This window comes from Ictalurus furcatus, chromosome 1, assembly GCF_023375685.1.
Source record: "Ictalurus furcatus strain D&B chromosome 1, Billie_1.0, whole genome shotgun sequence".
Lineage (NCBI taxonomy): Eukaryota > Metazoa > Chordata > Actinopteri > Siluriformes > Ictaluridae > Ictalurus > Ictalurus furcatus.
In genome coordinates, this window is record NC_071255.1 from 15197452 (window position 1) to 15220844 (window position 23393).

A 23393-nucleotide genomic window follows, 5' to 3' on the forward strand; every position below is an offset into this window, starting at 1 on the left:
GTATCCAACGTGCTCTTTACTGTACATAAACCTTGTTCATTTGATATGTTTTAAGGACTGTACATGCACCTGGCCTCTGAGGCTACCTAAATAATATTTAATCCCATAAACTCCCTGCTTATTAATCAGTTATTATCTTATTATTCAGTAGTTATATGAATGATTTAGTAACTGCGGTGAAATTAATGATATTGATATGTCGTTACAAGTGTGAGGAATCTGGGCGTGCCAAATAGCCCTAAGAGTTTAAGAGCCGAAAGGCCTCCTAATAGCTCTTAATGGACTTAGTAACGAGAAGGTGATAAAGTTGTGACCAAGGCTTTCTTTTTGGTTTATTTTTGTTTCATCTTGGAGCCACTAATCTGTGGCCACGACTTAATGATCTCGTTCTAGTGATTTACTAAGTCATGACTGCGAGTTAGTAAGTTATGGCCATGCATTGTTTATTTATTTATTTATTAAGAAGTCATGGCACCAGCGGGACTCTCTAATATCATGTTTGGAAGCATAATAGAAAACGTTCAACCTTTAGTTATTTACATGCTTTTGCTTTCAGAAGTTGATGAGTTGCAGTTTCTCCACTCTTTATACATGAGGCTGGTGTGTTTGTGAAGAAGACTACTGCACCGCACACTGTTTGAAGGAAACGGGGCGTTCTGGTTGGTTGTGGTGTTTGGGGGCGGGACGCGGCTTGACATACTGAGCGGCCTCACGGTCCACTTCCGCTCTGCAGTTTGTTTACGTTGTGTGGCGCGGGACTTCGTAACCAGACGTATGCGTGCGGTGTTATTGTGCCTCAGCTGTTCGCGCAGATTTTAGTTATAACCATGTAATAAACACAAGTTAATTTGCATGTATTATTAAAACCACCTGCTGAAGTGGTGCTGCGGCAGTACCGCAATAGATTAGTTAGCATGCTTAGCTAGCCGGGCTAACTCTTTGTATAGTTTCTTTCGGTTTTTCTGTTTCGTTTTTGTACTTGAAGACGAGTTTGTACAAGTCAGACTCCAGGAGCGCCTGACATTAACAGTAAGTTCAGACGTGTACTTCACCTGCATGTATTGTTCTGCTGCTTTGATCTGTACACATTACACTAGAATAAAGTCGGTTTGACGTCGGACGTTCGATATTCGCGGATATGCGGAAATTAAGGGACAGTCTCTAAAGTCACATACGACATTGTTAAACACCATTCTAGCTTCAATAGCATTTGAAGCGACTGACTTACAGTCATATAACCAACTGTAAAGTGTTCATGTAGGTGTCAGATATAACACACACACCTTTTAGATTTTTGATATTGAACAAAATAAACTATTAAATCATATGTAAAATTGCCATGTATTTTATTACTGCATGGGGTCATACACAAAATATACCATAATTTAAAGCTCAATAGCATTTGAAGGGAATGAGTTACAGTCACACAACCAACTGTAAATTGTTTGACTAGGTGTCAGGTATCACGCACACATTTTAGAGTTTTTATATTTAACCCATGGACGCATGAAGCAAAACAAAAACCTTCACAGATGCATAAAGGGGTCAAAATGACCCGTACTGGATTGAAAGGTTTTCTTCAAAAAATAGCTGTCAGATTAATGAAATAATTAAAAGAACTGATGATCCACGAATGTTTTAATATTTCAAACATTTTTATTTGTTTTCTTTTAATTTATTTATGTACATGTTTAGATTGTGGATGGGAACCAAAGGAATTCAAAATTATTTACATAGGCAGCACTTCCAGCACTTAACTTCTCTGTCACAAGAATAATCCTGGTCCTTCCTTTCCTCTGTACCATTCTGCTTATTGTGCCCTGAACTTTCATCTTCATCCTCATTTTTATCAGCAGTGTTCCTGTCTCCAGCCTCATCTTCCCTGTCACAAGAATAATCCTCATCCCTCCTTTCTTCTGTACCATTCTGCTTATTGTGTCCTGAACATGCCTCACCTTTATTAGCATTATCATCTTCATATTTATCACCAGTGCTGTTTCTGTCATCTTCCCTGTCACAAGAATAGTCTTCACCTATTCTTTCCTTTCAATTTCCTCATCTTTCTCAACATTTTCCCTATCTTTGAATTAAAAAAAAAAGTTTCGGTCAATACCTAACCACAGTTTCTAAACCAGGCCTCAAAACAGAATAATTCCACAGGAATAATGCTTGGTGTTTTGGTAGTGGCAGTAAGAGTGCGTATGTATATCTATATATATCTATATATCTATCTATCTATCTATCTATATGTATATATATACTATAAATAAAAATAATTATATATATATATATATATATATATATATATATATATATATATATATGTATGTACATAAAGATAACAGTATTAAAATCATTTTAACCTCTTGAACTCCTGACAATTGTTGAAATGATGATGAAGATGATAATGCTAATAATTTTTCACAATTACCACAGATTTTTTGCAGATTTGGGCCAAAATGCCTCATGTGACGCCATCACGTGCATCACCCAATTCAAGTAGTTTTTCTTTTTGAAATCTTTTCTTTTTGAAAAAAGCCACAGCAAAATAACGCATTTAAAAACAAAACAAAAAAAAAACCCTCCATGAGTCCTTTTTTCTTCACAGGAAAGACTACATACTTTTAGTGCACAGGTGAATTAGGACACAGCAATAATATGGTGTGGATCAACACATAAGAATGAATGAAATAAAGATACAGTTTGTGGCAAAACACATAATTTTTTTTTTTTTTTTTTTTGGATAAACCTGTCATTTTATACATTTCTTTAGTTCAGGTGCTACATTTTGTGGCCTGCTATCCAAAACTGCTTCTTATTTTTAACCCTTAAATACTTTTCTCTGATAGAAGTCGCATCTAGTATTTGTCTAATGAAACAACTTTAAGAATCAACTAAACTCTTCAATTCAGAAATGCGACCTTTGCGTTCTTTTTTTTTGCCTCCCAAAGTCATCCTCAAAATAGCAGAAGACGATTTTCTGTGTGCAATCTCATATTTCGTGTGTTTAAAGGATGTCAGTTTTTTATTCCAAAATTTAAAATTTTCTGTAGGTGTATCAGTAATTTTATAACAATTTTTTAAGGTAAATAGTTTCTCTTGTTGATGGGATGAAGCATTGGACAGTCTGTACAGGATTTCGCTGAGGTTTTTGTGCATGTGTGTGTGTGTGATTGTTGGGGCCCAAAATGCTTGATTTTGCTGCGGCTTCTTTCAAAAATTTGTGATGCAGTCTGCAGAGGTTTTTGTGCTTTTTTGCAGAAAACTACTTGAACTGGTGAAATTGCAATTGCATGAAATTGTTTTAGCTGTACTCATGTTCGACTCACATGAATTGAACATGACACGTCTTGGCTCAAATCTGCGGAAAATCTGCGGTAATTTCGCAGTAATCCTCTGAATATTGCGGCGTTTCCTTGACTTTGCATTAGTTTCTGTGTTAGCAAAATCCTGGAGGGACTGATAGGAATAATTATATGTTAATATATAATTAATAATTTTGTCCATTTTTTGAAGGGTGCCAATAATTCTGGAATTCCTTTTAAATTAATTTCTACCTCACAATATAATGTAATTACACTACAGGGTGTCTGAAAAGTCAGGAACCAATGAGAGTACCAAGAAGTCCAAAGAAGCACTACTATTTCTTACCTTTTCATCCAATGTTAATGACATTTTTCACCTGTACAGAAAAAAACAATATGAAATAAGAATAAATAAGTAGGTAAATAATAAATACAACATTACGCATATGTAGTTTGACTCCCATTGTGTCCAGACTTTTTGGACACCCTGTAATATTTCTTGAGTTACACTCTCATGACATATTTGGTCCATTTTCAGAAGCTGCACGTAGATATTGGCTGAATATGAGCTGAGAATGGCAGGACGAGGGCGCAGCAGAGGACGAGCTCAGCTCAGTTTTCCTGTGGAGGCCGTGGGAATAGGCAAAGGAGAGAACCTTCCACCTTCCACTGTCCAGCCCACACCACTGTTTCCTGTGAGTTACATGTCATGCACAATGCTGCATCTACATACACATATGTCTTACTTTATTGCAGTCTGCATTTGAGTGTGACTCTGGAGTACCCAGGAACACCCGCACTGCATTTCACAGAATCTTGATTACGGTTTTGAGTTGAGCTGTATCTGGCAAATACAAAAAGTGTGACTCCCTAGCACTGGGAGTGAGCATCATATCTCAACTGGTTGAAGGCCATAAAATGGTTTTATATGCACTGGAAATAGATTATGAGATATATGACCGTGCAGCTGTGACTTCATTACGAAAAACATATTCTGCGTCCCAATTTGCCTACTATCCTTCCTTAATAGTATCGAATTTATTAGTGTAATATCCGATTAGAATTAGTGTGTCCCAAATCGTAGTATTTTGAAATGAGCATCCCAAAGGTACTTGGACGGTCTACTATATCCTGTAGATTTTCAATGTGTGGATCCATGGACACTTTTTCAGTTAATATTGCAGCTCCTTGCATGATGGAGGAGGAGTTTTGTGAAGGTTTGCTTCGCTGAATTCAACATACAAACACGGCAGACGAGTGTAATGTCGGTGAAGCATCTTCAGTATTTAAGTGTAAGAATTTAAATGTTAAACATTAAAATCAATATATAAAAAATATATAAAAAATAAATCAAAAATTATATAAATTATATAAGGAATACTCCGCAACATTCGGAGGCGCTTGCAATTTTTCAAAATTATCACAGATTTTTTGCAGATTTGGGCCAAAATGCCTCATGTGACGTCATCATGTGCATCGCCCAATTCAAGTAGTTTTTCTTTTTGAAATCTTTTTGAAAAAAGCCACAGCAAAATAACACATTTAAAAACAAAACAGAAAAAACCCCTCCATGAGTCTATTTTTCTTCACAAAAAAGACTACATACTTTTAGTGCACAGGTGAATTAGGACACAGCAATAATATGGTGTGGATCAACACATAAGAATGAATGAAATAAAGATACAGTTTGTGGCAAAACACATAATTTTTTTTTTTTGATAAACCTGTTTCATTTTATATATTTGTTTAAAATGCATATTTATTTATTTTGAACTACATTAAGCAGGATAAACTGTAAAATGTAATTTGAGTTATATATCAAATAAAACAATTATACTATGCTTATGAAATAATTAAGCAAAATAAGTATTTATGAGCTGAGAATGGCAGGACATATAATGTATTTCTTACATTAAAATTAATGTAAGAAATACAAATAATTAAACGTTGAAAAACACAACATATTACAAAACTTAAAAATAATAAATATTTAATAAACATATCAATAAATTATCACCTAAACATCACAAAATTAGATATACCACTGACAGTAGTAAAATACATAAACTACTAAGCAAAGAACAAGGCAGTACATTTCTCTCAGTAGGGAGTCTGGTGACTGGATCTGATCACTGATGAGAGGCTTCCTGACCTCCACCTGGTGATGGGAATGTTCTCACCATTTAATCACTACATGACTCACATCTGTGGCATCATGAGACTGACATGACACAGGGGTCTTGAGATGTCATTCATCCTCAGTAATTGCTTCTTTCTCCTGTTCAGGGTCTCTGTGGTTTAAATTGCTAATTTGTTTATATTTTAGGAAATAGAACCAATTAACTTAATTAGAAAATTATGCAGGCAGGTACAAACAAATAATAATGCAGAAGGTCAGAATTCCTTTGGGGATGGCTGAGAGGGGGATAAAAAAAAACAGTTCTGTGCTGATGCAGACTAGCTAACATTATCAAACTCCTGTAAATTCAAGTGACATTGCTAGCTAAAAATAAATTACAGCATCAATGCTCGTTGCTATAAGCAGTCAGAAAAAGTAACCTGACTAATGCTATTAGAAAACAAAACTAATGTTGGCTAAGCTCACGCTACACCTCTTTTTCATCTAACACAATGTTAACTATCTATATATATTTTGGGACCAACTTACTGTACGTCACACATTAAATCTGAAAACACAAAGGATAAAGTGAGTAATAAGGTGTGTAGTGGTTTCTCTCCTGAGAATTCTCCACTGCTCTGTGTTGTCTCCAGTGACATTGCAGCAGAAGAAGCTGACCCAAATCCTGGGGTGTTATCATGTTCTAGCAGAATTACACCAAACTCTGCGTTCTCATGGCAAATGTGTTAAATACCAAAAAGTTAACATAAACGTAATATAAAGTAACTCAGCAAAAGTTGCCAACCCGCTCAACCCAGGTATTTTAAAGAACCCAGCATTTTTTACTGCATGGACTATAGTACACTTTGCCCAGGAAACTGGCTGATAGGTTGTTCCAAGCTTCTTAGAGAACCTGCTTCAGTTCTCCTATCTACAGGTAAAATCCCAGACAGTGATTTTTCAGAAATGTGGTCTATTACTTGATCAACTCAGTTGTAGTCATTTTTTTTATTTTCTACTGAAAGGCATAAAATAGAAAGGCAAGACAGAATGTATCTAAAAATGTATGGTGTATAAGACTTTTGTACAGTACTGTATGTATTTTTAGTAAAATAACTGCAATGCAGTTACTAATGTGAATGTTTGGAGCCCCTCCACCTCCCCAACAGATACTGGTCTCACGTATATGTGTACCTCTAAATCATATACTATATAGGCCATGAGTCAGTGTCTGGTTTAAGTCCATAAATAGTTACACAATGACACAATTTCTGGTTTGTCTCAGTCCTCCAGCAGACTGAATTTGAAAGGAAGCAAAGAGAATGAGGTTACATTGCATGCTGGAAGCTAGGGCTGCACAATAAAACAGTATGTTATAATATAATGCTATAAGATGCAATAAATGTGTCTGACTGGATGGGATACAGAACCTGAGATAGAATGTTTTTGCACAATGTAAAACAATTATCCCAGTATGTAACGTCTTAAAATGACTATTATGCAAAGTGCACAATAAAATCATCAATATCCAGACACCATGCTCATCAACAGTCTTCATGGGTGAATATTGTTTCTTTATTTATGCCACACCAACACGCAGTTAGGCCGAATCCCAGTTTACTTCTTATTCAGTACTTATGCCATTGTATACAGTAAGTAGTGCACTACATGTAGGGCAGGCCATTTGAGATTCAGCAAGAGAAGAAAATGCCATGGAAGAACAGAGACAAATGTAACACTGCAGAAGTATATGCCTGCCTTTCCATAAGACTAAAAGCTATTCTTACTAGGGCTGTGACAGTGGCAGCTTTTTACCACCGCAGTGGTTAATGACCAAACCACCGGGGTGAGCGGTTAAATTTATATCACAATATAATATAATATAATATAATGTAATATAATGTAATATAATATAATATAATATAATATAATATAATATAGTAATAATATATATAATTTTATAGGGTTAAATTAAATAAAAACCTAAATATAAAAAAATTAAATGAGGCTCAGACATCTGTTTCGTAACAAAACTTGCGTGTTTATTTTAGTGCTTCCGTCAGTGAAACAACTCAATACAGTCTTGATGTGTGGTGTTATTGCAGTTAGAACCAGCCTGAGGGCGCTGTGGGATACAATATTGTGATTGACCCGCAAGGGGAGAGGAGAAGAAGTGAAACAGTTGCACGTTTCTCTGACAAATACTTTATTTCTTTTATAAGTGTAGTATACCACAAGCCTATAAAACTTTGAAAGAAATACCAGTAGGACAGTAACCTAAATGATATGTTAAAAATCTAAAAAAAAATTTTTTTAAACGCTGCTGGGTGACATGCCTGGAGATGGCTCCTGAGATTTGTAGGCTAGTGTTTGCCCGTTTAACACTTATTTTTTTCCCCACAAAGCCGACATATGACTTCATCCAAATTTATTGGTTCACCTCTCTCGTTAGGCACGAATCCAAAATGTTCCCAGATTGCGATGTAACATTTGGTTTCCCAACAAGATCCATCACAGCGGCAGAACCCATACAGGTCAGCAACATGATTGGGCATAAAAAGAGTATCTTAGAGAGCCAGAGTCTCTCGGAAGTAAAGATGGGATGGAATCTGGATGGAAGCATATGTTGCTCTAAAACCTGTATATACCTTTCAGCATTGATGGTGCCTTTCCAGATGTGCAAGCTGCCCATAGGCACTAATGCACCTCCATACCATCAGAGATGCAGGCTGTTGAACTGAGCGCTGATAAAAAGCTGGATGGTCCCTCTCCTCTTTAGTCCTCTTTAGTTTAGAGGACATGGCGTCCATGGTTTCCAAAACGAATTTCAAATTTCAAGTCATCTGACCACAGAACAGTTTTCAACTTTGCCTCAGTCCATTTTAAATGAGCTTTGTCCCAGAGAAGACGGCTGCGTTTCTGGATCATGTTCACATATGGCTGCTTCTTTGCATGATAGAGCTTTAACCAGCATTTGTGGATGGCACAGCGAACTGTGTTCACAGACAGTGAGTTTTGGAGGTGTTTCTGAGCCCATGCAGTGATTTCCATTACAGAATCATGCCTGTTTTTAATGCAGTACCGCCTGAGGGCCCGAAGATCACGCGCATGCAGTATTGATTTTCACCCTTGTCCGGATTCTCGGAATCTTTTGCTATTATGTACTGTAGATGATTCACAGTCTTCACAATTTTATGTTGAGGAACATTATTCTGAAATTGTTCCACAAATTGTAGATGCAATTTTTTGCAGATTGGTGAACCGCTGCCCATCTTTACTTCTGAGAGACTCTGCCTCTCTAAGATACTCTTTTTATACCCAATCATGTTACTGACCTGTTGCCAATTAACCTCCTGCTGTTTCTTTTTTGTTATGGTTAACTGCACAACTTTAAATAACTATGTTTTTTTTCTGTCATCTTGCTTTAAATGGAAAGCCCTTGGAGCACAAGCCAGTGCCATTACAGACAGGAGAAGAAGCAGAATATATGCTAGCTCTGAAGCAGGAGTTCAGAGGAGCCATGAAGACTCTGCCTTTCTACATACGACCTGCTGCACCGAAGAAAGGTCACTCATTCTCCTCACTCAGCAATATATTACAGATCAGTACATCAGATATCCTTTTATCATTTAAGTATTAGGCAGAAATGAAGTCATTTTCAGGGGGTAGGTTTTGAAGTTTTACATCTTGTCATTCTACGGTGCAGTTTTCATGATGGCGCCGGTTAGTGACCTGAATTGTGTGGACAGTTATTTAGTTATTTAGTGATTTTGGGTTTTTTTTGCTGCAGTAAAAGCTTTGATTCATGATGGCACACTAAAGTTTATTGAAGAGCTCTATTTACAATTTGTCAAATACAAATACAAAATGTATTTTATACACAGAAAATAGTCATGTTGTATAGTGTACATTGCAATTATTTTTTATTCATTGTTATCCTGTCTATACTTTTATTATTTATTTTAAAAGGCAGGTGGTTTAATAGATTTTATTTCTTTTGGCAGATGTGGAGCGTTACTCTGACAAATACCAGAATGTGGAACCATCTGACAACACCATTGAATGGAGTCCAGGTACATGTTTTATTTCAGAATGCTCTTTACGTAACATGATAGAGCTGGATGTTCAACTAGAACTTGGTCTGCAGTGTTATTAAGGGATGTCACTGAGGTTTGTTCCATTAGATCATCACTCCCATGGAGCCTGAATTGACACCGTTAATTGAATGACAAATTACCATGATGCTTGGATTGGTTCTCTGCACACTAATTAAAGGCCTTATCTTCAGCAAAGCTCTGGCTGCTGCAAACTGCTCTGCAATACAAGCACATTCAGATCTGCATATTTGTTTATGTACTGTCTTAATAGTCGAGTAAAGTTAAGGCTATATTTCCATTCCTCTCATCACAGTCAGATGTAATAATTAAGAATAAAATATAGTTCTATGTACTCACAGTAATAACATGAAACAGTGACAAACTGGAGAAGTGACCATAAATACAGACAATAAACCATAAACAATTTAACACTATATTTCATGAACTATAAATTCTACACAATAAACATTACAGTATGTATTCTTGAAGATGCGAGCTGTGTAAATAGTCCTATATATGAACAGTGTGTTAGTATTCAGATTATTAATATATTAGCCTATATATTAATAGTCATAATATATTAACAGTAATAAGAAAGTAATAAAACTTTAAAAGTACAAGTAAAATATTTGCAGAATAATCACTCATTTGCAGATCATTTCAGGAAATTGGTGTATAAGGTTTCCAGCACTCTGCTATCTTGGTTACATTGATTGATACAAACATTAATTTGGAGATTTTTTTTCTCCAGGCCCCCATGTGAATGGTGTGCATTGTCAATTGTGGGCTCAGTTGTAGCCTCTTCACATATTCCTCTTATTCCCTTTATTATTATTTTGCTTCAGAAGTTGTTCTCAGGCAATCTTGAGCATGTTAAGATCTCAGATCAGATGTTTTCCCCTTAAATCTGATCATTGGAGAACAGCCCCAACACCGTTCCTATTGTTTTTGCTCACATCAGTTTACTAAAATGTATTTCTTCTTGTTTCTTTTTACTTTGCTTTGTTTTTGGAATACTCCAAATATTTCTTTTCTTCTCCTAAAGACTGGAAGCGCTTGCCGAAGGAGCTGCGTGTGCGGGTGAAAAGGCCTCCGAGTGAGAGTTAGTGAGCTACATTGTGCACAACATCCTGAATAAACACTTCCACGCATGCAGAATCAGGCTGATAAGCAGCTCTGCTTTCTGCTCTTCAGAGAGAATTCCTAATCTGTAGCCACACCACGGTAACACTGCATACTGGATGTGTGACAAAGTTGAGCCTCTGCTTCATTCTCACAGGCCACAGAGGACATAATGCACACAGAGCTTTTTTAGAGAGAAACAATGTCAGTCTTTAAATACATTTCCTTTGAAAAAGTGGAGTGCCTCTGCTTGTTAGCAGTGTGAATTTATAAGTTGCTTTCCACTGCAGCTGTGTGTCCTTTTGCAGCACTCAGGCCTTTCTCTAGCCACGCATCTTAAAAGAGGGTAAATGGCATAAATTAGAGCACATGGAAGAGGCGGCCTTGTCTTCTTGTCTTTAAGTGTGGAAGGTAGGCTCTGACTCATTGCTGTCTCAGGGGAAATCAGGAAGACAGCACTCTGAGCCATTACACACACCTCCAAAATGAAAGGCTGCAGACAGAGCAATGAACGATGCAGAAAACAAGAGATGTAGAGAACAGTGTTTTCTCAGAAAAATGAGAGAGTAGCATGCATTTAGCTCATTTAGCTCATTTGTTATCCACCTTTGCTCTGTACCTTATTGCTTTAAAAAGATTTTCGCACACATGATACAGCACGTACAACACCTCTATAAGCATAAACATACAATCTAACTTGGTGTGTCTCTAGTTACATGGTATTCAGAAAAGGAGCATATAGCAGACAAAATGTTTACACATTGGATATTAACAGTCTATAAATGCATGTCATTTCTTCCATTTCTTCCAGTGTTGTTTAGTGTCAGTATTCATGTTTGCTTTCCCAACCTCTATTCACTTCTGTTTGATGCTAACTGAAGCTATTTGCACGTTATTGTTCTGTCCTCTGTCTTGAACTAAGCACGTATGGTCTTACTTTTGGGAATTGTGTATTTCAGGAAGAGCAGTCATTCCCAAAAACAGCAAACAGCCACGAGTGGACAAAGAGATCATCCGCAAACTGGAGGTAGTATCCTATTTTCCTATCAAATAATATGCAAACAGCTTGCATATTATTTATTGTTCCACGGATAAATCGTATTAAATCTGTCCTCACATCAGAGAAAAATCATTTTAAATGACCATTCATTTTCACCGCTAAATAGCAATTAGTTACTGAATCACCAATTAATTTTCACTAATTCTCTGTCACATGTAATCCTTCAGACACTGGAGAAAAAAGAGGAGGAGGTGAGTTCTGATGAAGAAGAGGGTGAGAAGAAAAAAACAGAGGATGAAGAAGCAGAGGGGGAGGAGGAGTATGATGAGGAAGAGTTTGAAGAGGTAAGGTTTCCATAGTGGCAGACAGGATAATGATCATGTATGTGATGTGTTCCTGTTCCAGTCTAGTGTATGTGTGTGTTTCATGTGTATTCAAACAGGAGACAGACTACATCATGTCATACTTTGACAATGGTGAGGATTTCGGTGCAGACAGTGATGACAATATGGATGAGGCTGTTTACTGATGCCGAACTGCAAAGCCCCAAATGATAAGCCGAGTGAATCGGAATCCTCCATGCATTAAGGACTGGCTGGATGGCTGATGATTCCTTTGGGCAGCTGAGTTTGTTATACAGAAACATATGGAATTCCCTTCACCATGATGTTGGACATGAATGAAGTGCAACCTTAGGGTGGAGGGCATCAATCACTGTAAAATATTATCAACTTTACTTTACCTTTATTCAATTAGTTGATATTTACTTAAATGCACACTTCAAAACATACATTATAAATGTAGTTAGCCAGTTTCATGAAAATGTAACAGAAACTCATTACCTTGTTTGAAGGAACTGGTTGAATATTCAGCACCACGGATTTGACCAATCGAATTTCAGACTGATATTTTTCAGTGTATGAAAATACATATAGTACATGCCTGATGTTCTTAAAGTGAATTATAGGCAGGTAAGTTCTTATCTGTATATTTTGTTTCTCATTTATAGCGACATTTTGGACTAGTTTTATCATTTTATCATTGTAATGGTAATTGTTACACAGAAATCAAGGAGCACAATTTGTACACATTTTAAAGTTTTATACCATATATAATGTAGTTATTTGAATATTAAATGTAGTATTTTGCTAACATCTGAGTTGATTACTGAGTACAATCACTTCCAACACAACACTCAAGTAAATTGGAGATAATGTGATTGTTGTATTAGTAATAAACACCTGTGTATGAGTTAGCCTAAATTTTGAATCTTAAATAAGTGATTTTGAGTCTGGTTATTTAGGTTTGTTTTACCAATGAATACTTTAAACTAACACAGATTTATTGCTGAATTAATTTTGAATCCTGATACAGAAGCAGTTATTTTGAACACAGTGATTCAGTTGATTAAAAGTGGCCTATATGTTTCCATAACACTTAAACACAGCACCCTAATCAACTAGAGCTTTGAAACCAAATCTGAATACAAAACAAACTGCCAACTCATTCCATCTCATCTCCACTCGTTGCGGTATTGACCTCCACTAGACATTGCCTTCACAGATCATACATCATGCACTTAACTATATACTGCATGGCATATGCAATATTTTTGGGCTTCACTATGTCTAACGGAACATTAGTTATCACAAATAATAAAGATTTTATTTATTATAATTTAATCATTCCATTTTCAGGTGCTCAATGCATATCATTCAAAATTCAGCATGAAAACTCTGTTCTATTGTTTTATGACGCCTGAAGAGACACAGCAGAATAGCAATAATACACATACCTACATAATATTAATTATATTTAATACTGGGGTGTGAACTGTGGTCTCACGAGGAAGTGCCTTTTATTCATAACCACAAGGTAGCCACCAGTTCAAGTTATTTTATATTATGGAGCTGTTAGTTGTAATCTTACAACATCTTATAATCTGAAAAAAATGTGTTATGAATTATAGATTATATATTGAATAATACTATACACTATATGGCCTATATAAAAAAAAATTGTGGACACCTGACCATCACACTCATATATGTGGTTCTTTCCCAAATGGTTGCCACAAGTTGAAAGCACACAATTATATAGGATGTCTTTGTATGCTGTGGCATTAAATTTTCACTTCACTGGAACTAAAAGGCCCAAACATGTTCCAGCATGACAATGCCTCTGTGAACAAAGTGAGGTCCATGAAGACATGGTCTGCCAAGGTTGAAGTGAAAGAACTTGAGTGGTCTGCACAGAGCCCTGACCTCAACCCCACTGAACACCTTCGGACTGGAACTGGACTGCCGGCTGCACCCCAGGCCTCCTTCTGACATCAGTGCCTGTCTTCAGTAATGCTCTAGTGGCTGAATGAACAAAAATCTCCACAGCAACACTCATTTCCAGAAGAGTGGAGGTTATTATAACAAAGGGGGACTGAATCTGGAATGGGCTGTTTAAAAACCACATGTGTGTGATCCTCAGGTGTCCACATACTTTTGGCCACAGAGTGTATTAAATATGTTAGAATGAATAATTATTCGCAGTATATAAAAGGTTCTAAAATCAATATGAAAACAGCAGTTATGTTTAGGGTTGAAAATAAAGGAATGGTTGTACATTTTCTCATGAATTTATTTGTAACAAATTGAATCAAATCCAATCAGCCTCACTTGTCCAAATGTGTATTAAAAAAATAAGATTATGTTATTAATATTCTTGTCTCTCAAATGCCTCATGCCATTGAGTTCTTGAACAAAGCAAGTCTATAACTTAATAAGCCCTCCAATGAACATAAGCTGAAATCCTCAATAGTTCAGCATGAACTCTTCTTTAAGAGTGGGAGCTCTTCCGAGAATTGGCTAGAGGCTTCTATTCAGGGAACTACTGAAACGTATTCAGTGGAAGATTGCCACAGTGAAACTTTAGCCAGGCCAGGTCAGAGCTGGAGGATGAGGCATGAATCAGTGCACGTCTGCAGAATCTCTCAAGCTTGCTCATCACAACCTGACAGAATGATTAGAGGCCTAACTGGACACCAACTTCTCGGTTGTTCAGTAGGCAGCCTAGTTTTGCACATATTTCTATGAAACCTCACTGGCTCTCTAGCCTTTTGTCAGAATGGTTCTTGCCTGTGCAATTCTAACACAGTGTGTCCGGTATGGTTGGTGCCACTACTTCAAAAGCCCATGTCATGGGGTCTCTGACAACTGGAGGATAATGACTATCATTACTGACCCAGCATGGTTTTTTTTTTTTTTTTTACTAAACTAAAACCTTCTTCACTCTTAATACATCTAAATCTTTTTAAATAAGTTCCAGAGTATCAGCATAATTTTAGTAGTGCCTTGTCTTTTTGAGAAAAATGCACAAAATAGATCCTGTGACAGTATGGTAATTTGGCCATGGTGCTTTCTCAGCATCTGGTCTAAATCCTCATCCTAAATACTGATACACGAGCCTGGGACTGGTACAGCCAAGTGCTAACCCGGAGCTCAAGTGTAGCACGTAGACATCTAAAACAGTCTCCTAGCAGGACTTCCAGTACGACTTTGACTACTGCAAATACTGCTAAAGTGTCAAATATCAGTGCACCATTCTGCACTTTCAGTTCATCTTATGATAGTGCAGTTCAGTATAAAATGTGGATATGTGCTGACATTTAATACAACCATCAGTTGTTAAATATTCAGTTAGTACTTCACCAAGGCCAACCATGAAAGTGAGAACATGAACTATACAAGATATATGTATATTGCAGTTAAATCGGCACAGATATATACTGCATTTGTTGATTGACAAGAAGATCCTCACATGACTGAGGTAAATAAGCAAAAACACATGTACACAAAGCAGTTTGCTAATTACTGCTGAGAAAGTCTGAGAAAGTGTGGCTCTGTCTTTCAGCCTCTTTAATTAAGATTCAGCTCTTGGCTTGTCTCTGAGAGGAACACTGGTCGTGTGCTGAAAACAAAAGCAGTCCTTCATGACACTCTCCACTCCACTCCATTTGTTCCTCTCAAGCAACATTTTTTTCAGTAATTGATGTTTGCTCTTGAACACTGTTTATATCTCCTGCACTTGGACACACACACCTACACACACCTACACACACACACACACACACCTATATGCAGGAACATAATTTATTTTCGTAATTTATACATGAATTCCTTTTTGTGATATGCAAATGTAGATGTGTCATTTTATGTCTCTAATTTCATTCGTGTCTGGTCCAGGCAAGAAATTCAAGAAACTAAATCTAGTCACATCAGAGCTGACAGTACAGAATGCACATTATGAACTGAATATTGAAGGTTAAAGAGTCTCACCTGGCAAATTTCATTGAATCCAGTGTACACTTTCCAGTGTAGTTTGGCTGTCCTATGATGCACAAAAATTATCTTGCTACAATTGGTGTTACACTTTTTATATATGACACTGAAAACCAGCAAAACACCATAAGAAACTGCATGGATACGATTAGCCCTGCAAGCTTCACAATATAAAAACATTCTGTGCAATAGTATACTAATGTACTGTATATTGGAAATAGCTTTTTTTTGTTTCTTGTGCCTCCCTCTCAATTAGTGGGTCATGGCATCCTCAGAGACAGCGGCTTGTAAGAACAGTTTGTTCTCATGCCTGACACTGTAGGAGACTAGACCAGATGCACAACAAGCTTGGATTCGTTTTCAGCACCAACCCTCAGATGTTAGCCATATATAACAAGCTCATCCTCACTGACCACTACAGACAGAGTGAGCTATCAAAAACATGACTCTTAAAAATCATCTGGTCAAATGTAAAACAAAAAAAAAATTATGTATATATATATATGTGTGTGTGTGTGTGTGTGTGTGTGTGTGTGTGTGTAGTTTTGTTTAGTACCCAAACATGATCATTATAAAATTGTCAAAATGATGAGCAGTGCTTTATTAGAGCCAAATAAAAAATTGCCAAAACATGTTCAAGAATATAATAACTCTAATCCGTTTGGCATGATACTAAAACACAGTATTCATGACCTGGATAATCCAAATTGTTCACAAGCATGTTGTTTTTAGACTGAAGGCTAACCCTTCCATCTCTCCTTAAAGATCAAGAGTGTGGAGTAAAGAAAAACTGTTTATGGCAGAGCTTATCAAGGGACACACTACCCTGCCCAATTGTGGGGTTTCCTTCTTTCAAAACTCCTAACCCAACTCAATGATCAGCTGTTGAGCTGAATCAGCTGTGTTTAGAATTAGGAAACTCTGAAACTGTATAAGTCTCCAGAACTGGAATTCAGGACTGCTGGTTTCTAGAAAGATTATAAGCATGGAATCTCCAAACGTGACCTGAAATGCTGGTGTATGAAAATAAAACCAAAAGTGCAATAGGCTATGACATATCCTAGATGCAAATTAATATTAGATGCGAAACAGTTAAAGCCCTATGAAAAGGTATTCATATTTAAATTAAGTCATATTTAGAAGTATGTACTTGCCAATAGTCTGCAATTTCACTAAGCTTCCATTTTCCACAGCAACCAAGATGCTTATGTATTAGATCATGCACTGAGCACATGAAACAAAACATTAACCAATCATTTCCTAACCCTGTTGCGTGATTCTAGCTCTGAGCCAATCGTATGCAAGGAAAACCCCGTGTGATATCTGAAAGGGCCTGTTCAGTGAAAGATGTGCCAAGTATATGGCACACTGAAGTTCCTATGGAATTGCTAATATTTTATTTTATTTGTAGATATTTAAGACTTATTCTTAATCTTAATACATGTTGAGAAATTATGAGTTTTTTATTTTATTTTTACAATTACAGTAAACAGCACATTTTGCAAGTCACACAGTCACACAATGTGATTTCAACAACATGTAGATGTTTTTATGCATGAGTGTGTGTGTGTGTGTGCATGCGTGTGAGTGTGCATGTGTGCACGTGTGCGTGCGTGCATGTGTCTGCAGAATGGGTGTAGAGTGTGCTTCAGCATACAGGGTGCCTGTTTGACATTTTGGTTTGAATGGGTCAGCAAACATACTGGCCTCAGTGCATCAAATGTCACTACAAATTCAGAGCTGCGTCCAAACATGCACAAGGGCCTATGCAGACCCACCACTGGCTCCTTTTTACCCCTTCAGCTGATTCATTCGTCTTTCTTGTAACTACATGTAAAGTGTCTTAGTAAACAGTTAAGACCACTATGAGCTGAACAGTTTCAGTGCACTTTGACATAGATTCTCTGTCTCTGAAACTGTTCTGGAGGGATGAACACCATTCTTCCAAATAATATTCCCTCAGTTGGCACCCCGTCCAGGGTGTCTCCCACCTTGTGCCCCGGGTTCCCTGGGATAGGCTCCAGGCGATCCTGCAACCCTGTGTAGGATAAGCGGTATGGAAAATGGATGGATGGATGGATATTCCTTCAATTAGTGTTTTGATGATGGTGGTGGAGAGTGCTCTCTAAAATGTCAGTCTAAAATTTAATTAGGTTGAGATCTGGTGACTATGAGGTCCATGATTTACATAATTTTCATCCTCATCATACCATTCAGTGAGCCCTCTGGCCCTGTAGATGAGGACACTGTCATCCGGGAAGACAGCACAGCAATCAGGATAGAAATGTTTTCTCATAGGTGTCATAAGTTCTGTCATGGTAATCAGTCAGAAGAACTTTTGGTTAATTTGCAGTGACCCTTCTCTCTAAGGCATAGGTTCCGTACCTGGTCCTGGAGTACCCCCTATTCTACACATTTGAACAGCCCTTTCTGAGTTGAAGTTTGTGTTAGAGCAGGGAAAACACACAAATGTGTAGGACAGGTGGTACTCCAGGACTAGGTTGGGAACCTGGGAAATATATGGGGAAAATTGGACCCACACCACCCCAGCCTCCCATATGCCTAATGCCTCCTATAACAGAACCACCAATTAATATTATTAATTCATACTACTACTACTACTACTACTACTACTACTAAGTCCAAAGACATGCATGGTAGGTGGATTGGCATGTCCAAAGTGTCCGTAGTGTATGAATGAATGTGTGAATGTGTATGTGATTGTGCTCTGCGATGGATTGGCACCCTGTCCAGGGTGTACCCCGCCTTGTGCCCGATGCTCCCTGGGATAGGCTCCAGGTTCCCCGTTACCCTGAAAAGGATAAGCGGTATAGAGGATGGATGGATGGATGGATAATAATAATAATATGCTGAATAATATGCTGGGATTTAAAAGGGTTAACTGAACAGCATTTAGAGAGTTACATGTTTGTGATTAACTTCACAAAACTTCAGGAACTTCCATGAAAGCAACAAGATGATTTTAGGAGGGGACAAAGTCCTACTTGGCTTGGTTCATGGGTACTGCTAAAGTTGGAGAGAGCTGCAGGTTGAGGACAGCTAGAAAAGGAGAAAGCAAGCAAGGGAGCATGGACAGAAAGAGATCCTGCTCCTTTTTCAGAAGGTCCACTGTATGAGGACAGCTGCAGTGGGAGTAAACAACAGCATCAGGTTTCTGCTTTGATGGCTGCAGACATGCTGAGCTCACCCTTGACAAGATTCACACATGCTGTAATGCATACAATTCCTCCTGCACTTATGTGTTCTCTAGCCTATTGTGCAACGTGGTACTCTGCACGTTCAGTGAAGAAATCCTGGCTTTTATTACTTTATTAGTTATCCACCATCAAATTTAGTTACTGGAGCTGAACTAGTCTGTCATATGCTAGGATGTGCCAGGATGACATTTTACATTATAATAATGACAATAAAACAAATTAAAATTAGATTTAATTACATTGATATTGTCAAGTGAGAATAAACACATCTCAACTATTTATATAGTTGTGTATTATTGCAACCATTATATTAATGTTCAATTAAGTAGTGATAAGGGTTCTTTCACTAACAGGTATTATGAATTATGCTTTATTACCAGTGGAGAAATGCACAATTTTAGCTGTTATCTAAGTGATTAAGAAAGTTGAGCTTATATTTGGGTTTGATTGTTTACTCTTTGAATGTGCCCAGCTGGATTAAAAGCACATTACATTGGTAATGTATTTGGAGGATGAGAAGCTCATCAATCACTAGGCAGTTTCTGAATAGTTTCCAGCTAAACATATACTGTAAATAATACCTCCTCTGATACCCAACAGGTGGCATTTAATAATATTGTGTTCCCCTGGATTTGTGCCATTGGTTCCTGCTCATATCCTGCTGCCAACCTTTCCTCTACATTGCAGGAATCCCATCCAATAGCTCAAGTCTGACGTGATGCATGTACCATCAGGGCAAACAGATTCTCATTTCTGACATCATCTCCTATAAACTAGTGTACGTACATAACACACTTAGCACAGGTAGGTATGTATAAAATATGTATATAGAAAATTTACATAAATGAAATAATTCTCAAATTCCCAAAGCAAATCGTAATTACAGGTAATTACGCTGCACTGTTTCAATATTATTGTGTGTAATGTCTATAATAAAAGTAAATAAACTATTAGAACATACTGTTAACATGTTAATGATTGATATCACATTCAATTTCTCAAAGCAAAATAAAAACAAACCATTAACTCTGATACAAAGTTGTATACTAAGTGCATTCTGAAATCATGCCCTATGTACATATCAACATATTACAGTAAAAAGGCATTGTATTCCCACAGTTGCATTGATTTTTACCAGTCCTAATGATCTTTTTTAGACTGTGTCTGGAATGACTATAATGGCAGGATTATCATTAAGCCAATATGGCAAAGCTCAACTTCCATTTGAAAAAAAAAAACCCTTTCAGGTCTAAAAACTGAGGATACCCCAGAAATAATCAAGAAACACAAAACAGGCACTAATACTAATATTAATACTAATTAATTATTATTAATTATATTAATACTAATACTAATACTAATAATGTCTAATACTGTTCTCAAGAAGCTAATTCTCATATAAGTGAAAGCATCCTTTGTTATTACATTACATACTGAGACTTAAATAAGTTTACCAACTTGCAACGACATTCGCACAAATGAACAGAAAAGTTAATTTCTCAGCAAAATAATCTCTTTTGAAGATTTTTGCAGCTACAGCTGTTTAACATAACTGGAGGGTAGTGCCACTTCTATTGCATCCCTCTTGCACCTGCAACACAAGAGGACAGGGAGAAAGTGTTAGGCTTAACCTCTTGCCAATTTACTTCAGGAACTGTCCACACTTGTTTTTCAGATGTCTACACGTTTGCATACCTCGGTATAGGCTGGAGGAGGTGTCTGATAGTACTCTCTGGCATGCATGAAGATAGGACTGTCGTCTTCAGTGTAGTCATCTAGCAATGGTGTGATGAATGGGTCCAAGCAGCCATGCAGAGGTATTTCGCTGTAGCTAGGTGGAGCAGAGGGCATGGACACCAGGCTGCTGGATGCTGCTGAGCTCCCTTCTTGACTGCTCATGCTGCTAGTACGACTGGCAAAGCCAGTAAAGGGGATTGTCCCAATGACCAAAGGAAGCTCTAGGGTTAGCTTCTCACTTCCTGGGATGTGCACGTAAATCTGAACACACATACAAGACAAATAAATTAAGATCTATGCTGGTGCAATTGGAGTCAACTCATAAGATGATATGGATATGGTATGGCTCTTAATGGTGTGTGCTGAGCTCACCATCAGAGTGTAGTCCATGTGGATGATGTTGCAGCCCAAGATGGTGGGTCTTAGTTTGGGCACTCGGAAGGTTTTACCCTGCCATATGTCATACATGCCAGAGATTATATGATTGCCCCTGACAGCTGAGATCTTTTCACGGAGCACCTTAGTGCGGCCATTGGCCCGAAAAGTGTGCGTGACAATAATGGCAGCTTTGGGGACAATAATGCGAGAGCAGGTATTCTCAAATTTGGCATTGATGCAGATGTTCTCTCCTTCACAGTAGCCCTTACGATCAATCTTTGCCGTGATTGACACACTGCCATCAGGAATGAACATGCAGGTCAGCTTTTTCTCTGTCACTCCGGCGGCAGGGGACTGGAGGAAAAAAAGGATCAGGAATAGTAAGATCTTAGTACTTTCATTTATCGTTTGAATAAAGTCCTGGTGACCACATGGGAATTTTACAAACTGTCGAGGCTGACTCACTGTAAGGTCGGGAGTGTTGACATCAATCGGTTCCTCCACTTCAAAGTACTTTTTGCACTCTACATCCGACTGGCAGGGCCTCTCCATCACCGCTTTCACATAGTACTCAACAGAGCCAAATTTGCCTTTATATGAGGACACCAGCTGCCTGTGAAAACAGAAACATCTGCTTTCAGATAGCTGAAGAACAAGCAAGCATATTTTCTTGACAAACTCAGCGTGTAGAGATGCTTACCCTGACTGGGGAAGCTCGAACCCAAAGGTGTACCCGTATCTATTTCCAGGTCTGAGAATAACAGAGCCATCAGAGTCTGAAAAACAAGACAGACAGTGTCAGACAATTTAAATGATGAGGATGATGATGGTGGTTATTATTATTTATTTATTTGTTTTTTTACATTCTTAAAATCATCATGGCCAAATAAATCGCATGTCATAGCAGTATCACTTGCTTTACCTGTAGGCTGCTGGTCCAGGTGAAGAACATCTTGGTATTTAAGGTAATCTATGGCATCTTTACAGCGCTGCTTTCCTTTGCTGTACTCCACGTTGGCGCAGCCGATTCCATACAGTCTCATGGCCGCAACTCGAGTAGTCTCCGACACCTCCACCACCACTCGCCCAGCCACTTTATCCCCACTGGAATAAAAAGCCTTGCTGGAATCGCCGAACTCAATCTTGAAAGTCTTTGGTTTTTTAGACAAAACAACCATTTTCGCACAATTTGAAAGACTAACACGAGTCAAAACACGGAATTAGAGGAGGCGCTTAGTTTCACCGCTCTCTTTATGTTTAGATTAAGCCTCTGTACTGCTCATTTACTTAATACACACTCCGGCGTGCAACTCTTTCAACTTCAACAGGTTTAATTATTCGTTTGTTTGTTTTGTCTCTGTTAGTTCCGTGGAAGTGTTGTGACCAGAGAATGGGCTCAGTTGTTTTATATTTACCAATATATGAAACCGCTCACTGGCTACCTGACATGTCTACACGTGAACAGCGCGTGCATGCTGCGAATTACTTCTTGCATTGCGCTCTGACTGGCCAGGCGTGTTGTTTGGGTATCTTTTAACCAATCAACGTCCAGCTTCGGCGCGTGTACACCGCGTGAACATTCCCGTATAGTGAGAAAGGGAGGCGTGGACAAGTTGGATGGTACTGTACAAGTAGGTGGGGCGTGTAAGGGGGAACCCTAGATGGACAACCTATCAGATACTGTTTATTCCTTACACTTCCAGTGCATTGTACACACGAGGTCAATAAATACTCGCCCTTAATTGCTCTTTCTCGGAATGTAGGCCTAGGCTTGACCAGGGTTACTAATTTTACCTTTGAACCATATTAAATGACAGTCCACTGTTTATCCAGTGTTTATTATTTTATTTATTTTTATTTTATTTTTTTATTATTTATTTTATTTGTATAGCGCTTTTTACAATAGACATTGTCTCAAAGCAGCTTTACAGAAATATCAACATGGTATACAGATATTAAAGGTGCAAATTTATCCCAACTGAGCAAGCCACTGAGTGGCGACGGTGGCAAGGAAAAACTCCCTAAGATGTTTTAAGAGGAAGAAACCTTGAGAGGAACCCGACTCAGAAGGGAACCCATCCTCATC

At 37.8% G+C, this 23393-nt stretch overlaps 2 protein-coding genes across 4 annotated transcripts; one reads left to right on the forward strand and one right to left on the reverse strand.

Annotated features, from left to right (window-relative positions):
* The first annotated feature begins 695 nt into the window (after positions 1-695).
* Positions 696-12795, forward strand: polr3glb (RNA polymerase III subunit GL b). 3 transcript variants are annotated; one of them, XM_053628272.1, is made up of 8 exons: positions 696-1029; positions 3844-4000; positions 8861-8990; positions 9429-9497; positions 10567-10617; positions 11603-11670; positions 11871-11987; positions 12086-12795. In XM_053628272.1, exons 2-8 carry the CDS (start codon positions 3881-3883, stop codon positions 12170-12172), a joined length of 642 nt encoding a protein of 213 aa, XP_053484247.1. In that variant the 5' UTR covers positions 696-1029; positions 3844-3880; the 3' UTR covers positions 12173-12795. The 3 variants fall into 3 exon arrangements, with proteins under 3 accessions (XP_053484247.1, XP_053484256.1, XP_053484239.1); XM_053628264.1 differs by having other exon boundaries at positions 699-1029; positions 10567-10623; XM_053628281.1 differs by lacking the exon at positions 10567-10617 and having other exon boundaries at positions 697-1029.
* A 6611-nt stretch (positions 12796-19406) lies between these two features.
* Positions 19407-22708, reverse strand: txnipb (thioredoxin interacting protein b). Its single transcript, XM_053628301.1, has 6 exons — positions 22230-22708; positions 22008-22083; positions 21773-21920; positions 21302-21661; positions 20888-21190; positions 19407-20783 (listed from the first exon to the last, which is right to left on the reverse strand). The coding sequence occupies exons 1-6, from the start codon at positions 22483-22485 to the stop codon at positions 20736-20738; spliced, it is 1191 nt and encodes a 396-aa protein (XP_053484276.1). The 5' UTR covers positions 22486-22708; the 3' UTR covers positions 19407-20735.
* Between the last annotated feature and the right edge of the window lie 685 nt (positions 22709-23393).

Excerpts from the sequence above, each read along its gene's own strand:
- polr3glb (XM_053628264.1), top strand. The coding sequence starts at position 3,881 with ATGGCAGGACGAGGGCGCAGCAGAGGACGAGCTCAGCTCAGTTTTCCT. Across the intron at positions 11,671-11,870 it reads AGATCATCCGCAAACTGGAG|ACACTGGAGAAAAAAGAGGA; the intron begins GTAGTATCCTAT and ends GTAATCCTTCAG. Across the intron at positions 11,988-12,085 it reads ATGAGGAAGAGTTTGAAGAG|GAGACAGACTACATCATGTC; the intron begins GTAAGGTTTCCA and ends GTATTCAAACAG.
- txnipb (XM_053628301.1), bottom strand. The coding sequence starts at position 22,485 with ATGGTTGTTTTGTCTAAAAAACCAAAGACTTTCAAGATTGAGTTCGGC. Across the intron at positions 22,084-22,229 it reads CCTGGACCAGCAGCCTACAG|ACTCTGATGGCTCTGTTATT; the intron begins GTAAAGCAAGTG and ends CTTGTTTTTCAG. Across the intron at positions 21,662-21,772 it reads TCAACACTCCCGACCTTACA|TCCCCTGCCGCCGGAGTGAC; the intron begins GTGAGTCAGCCT and ends TTTTTCCTCCAG.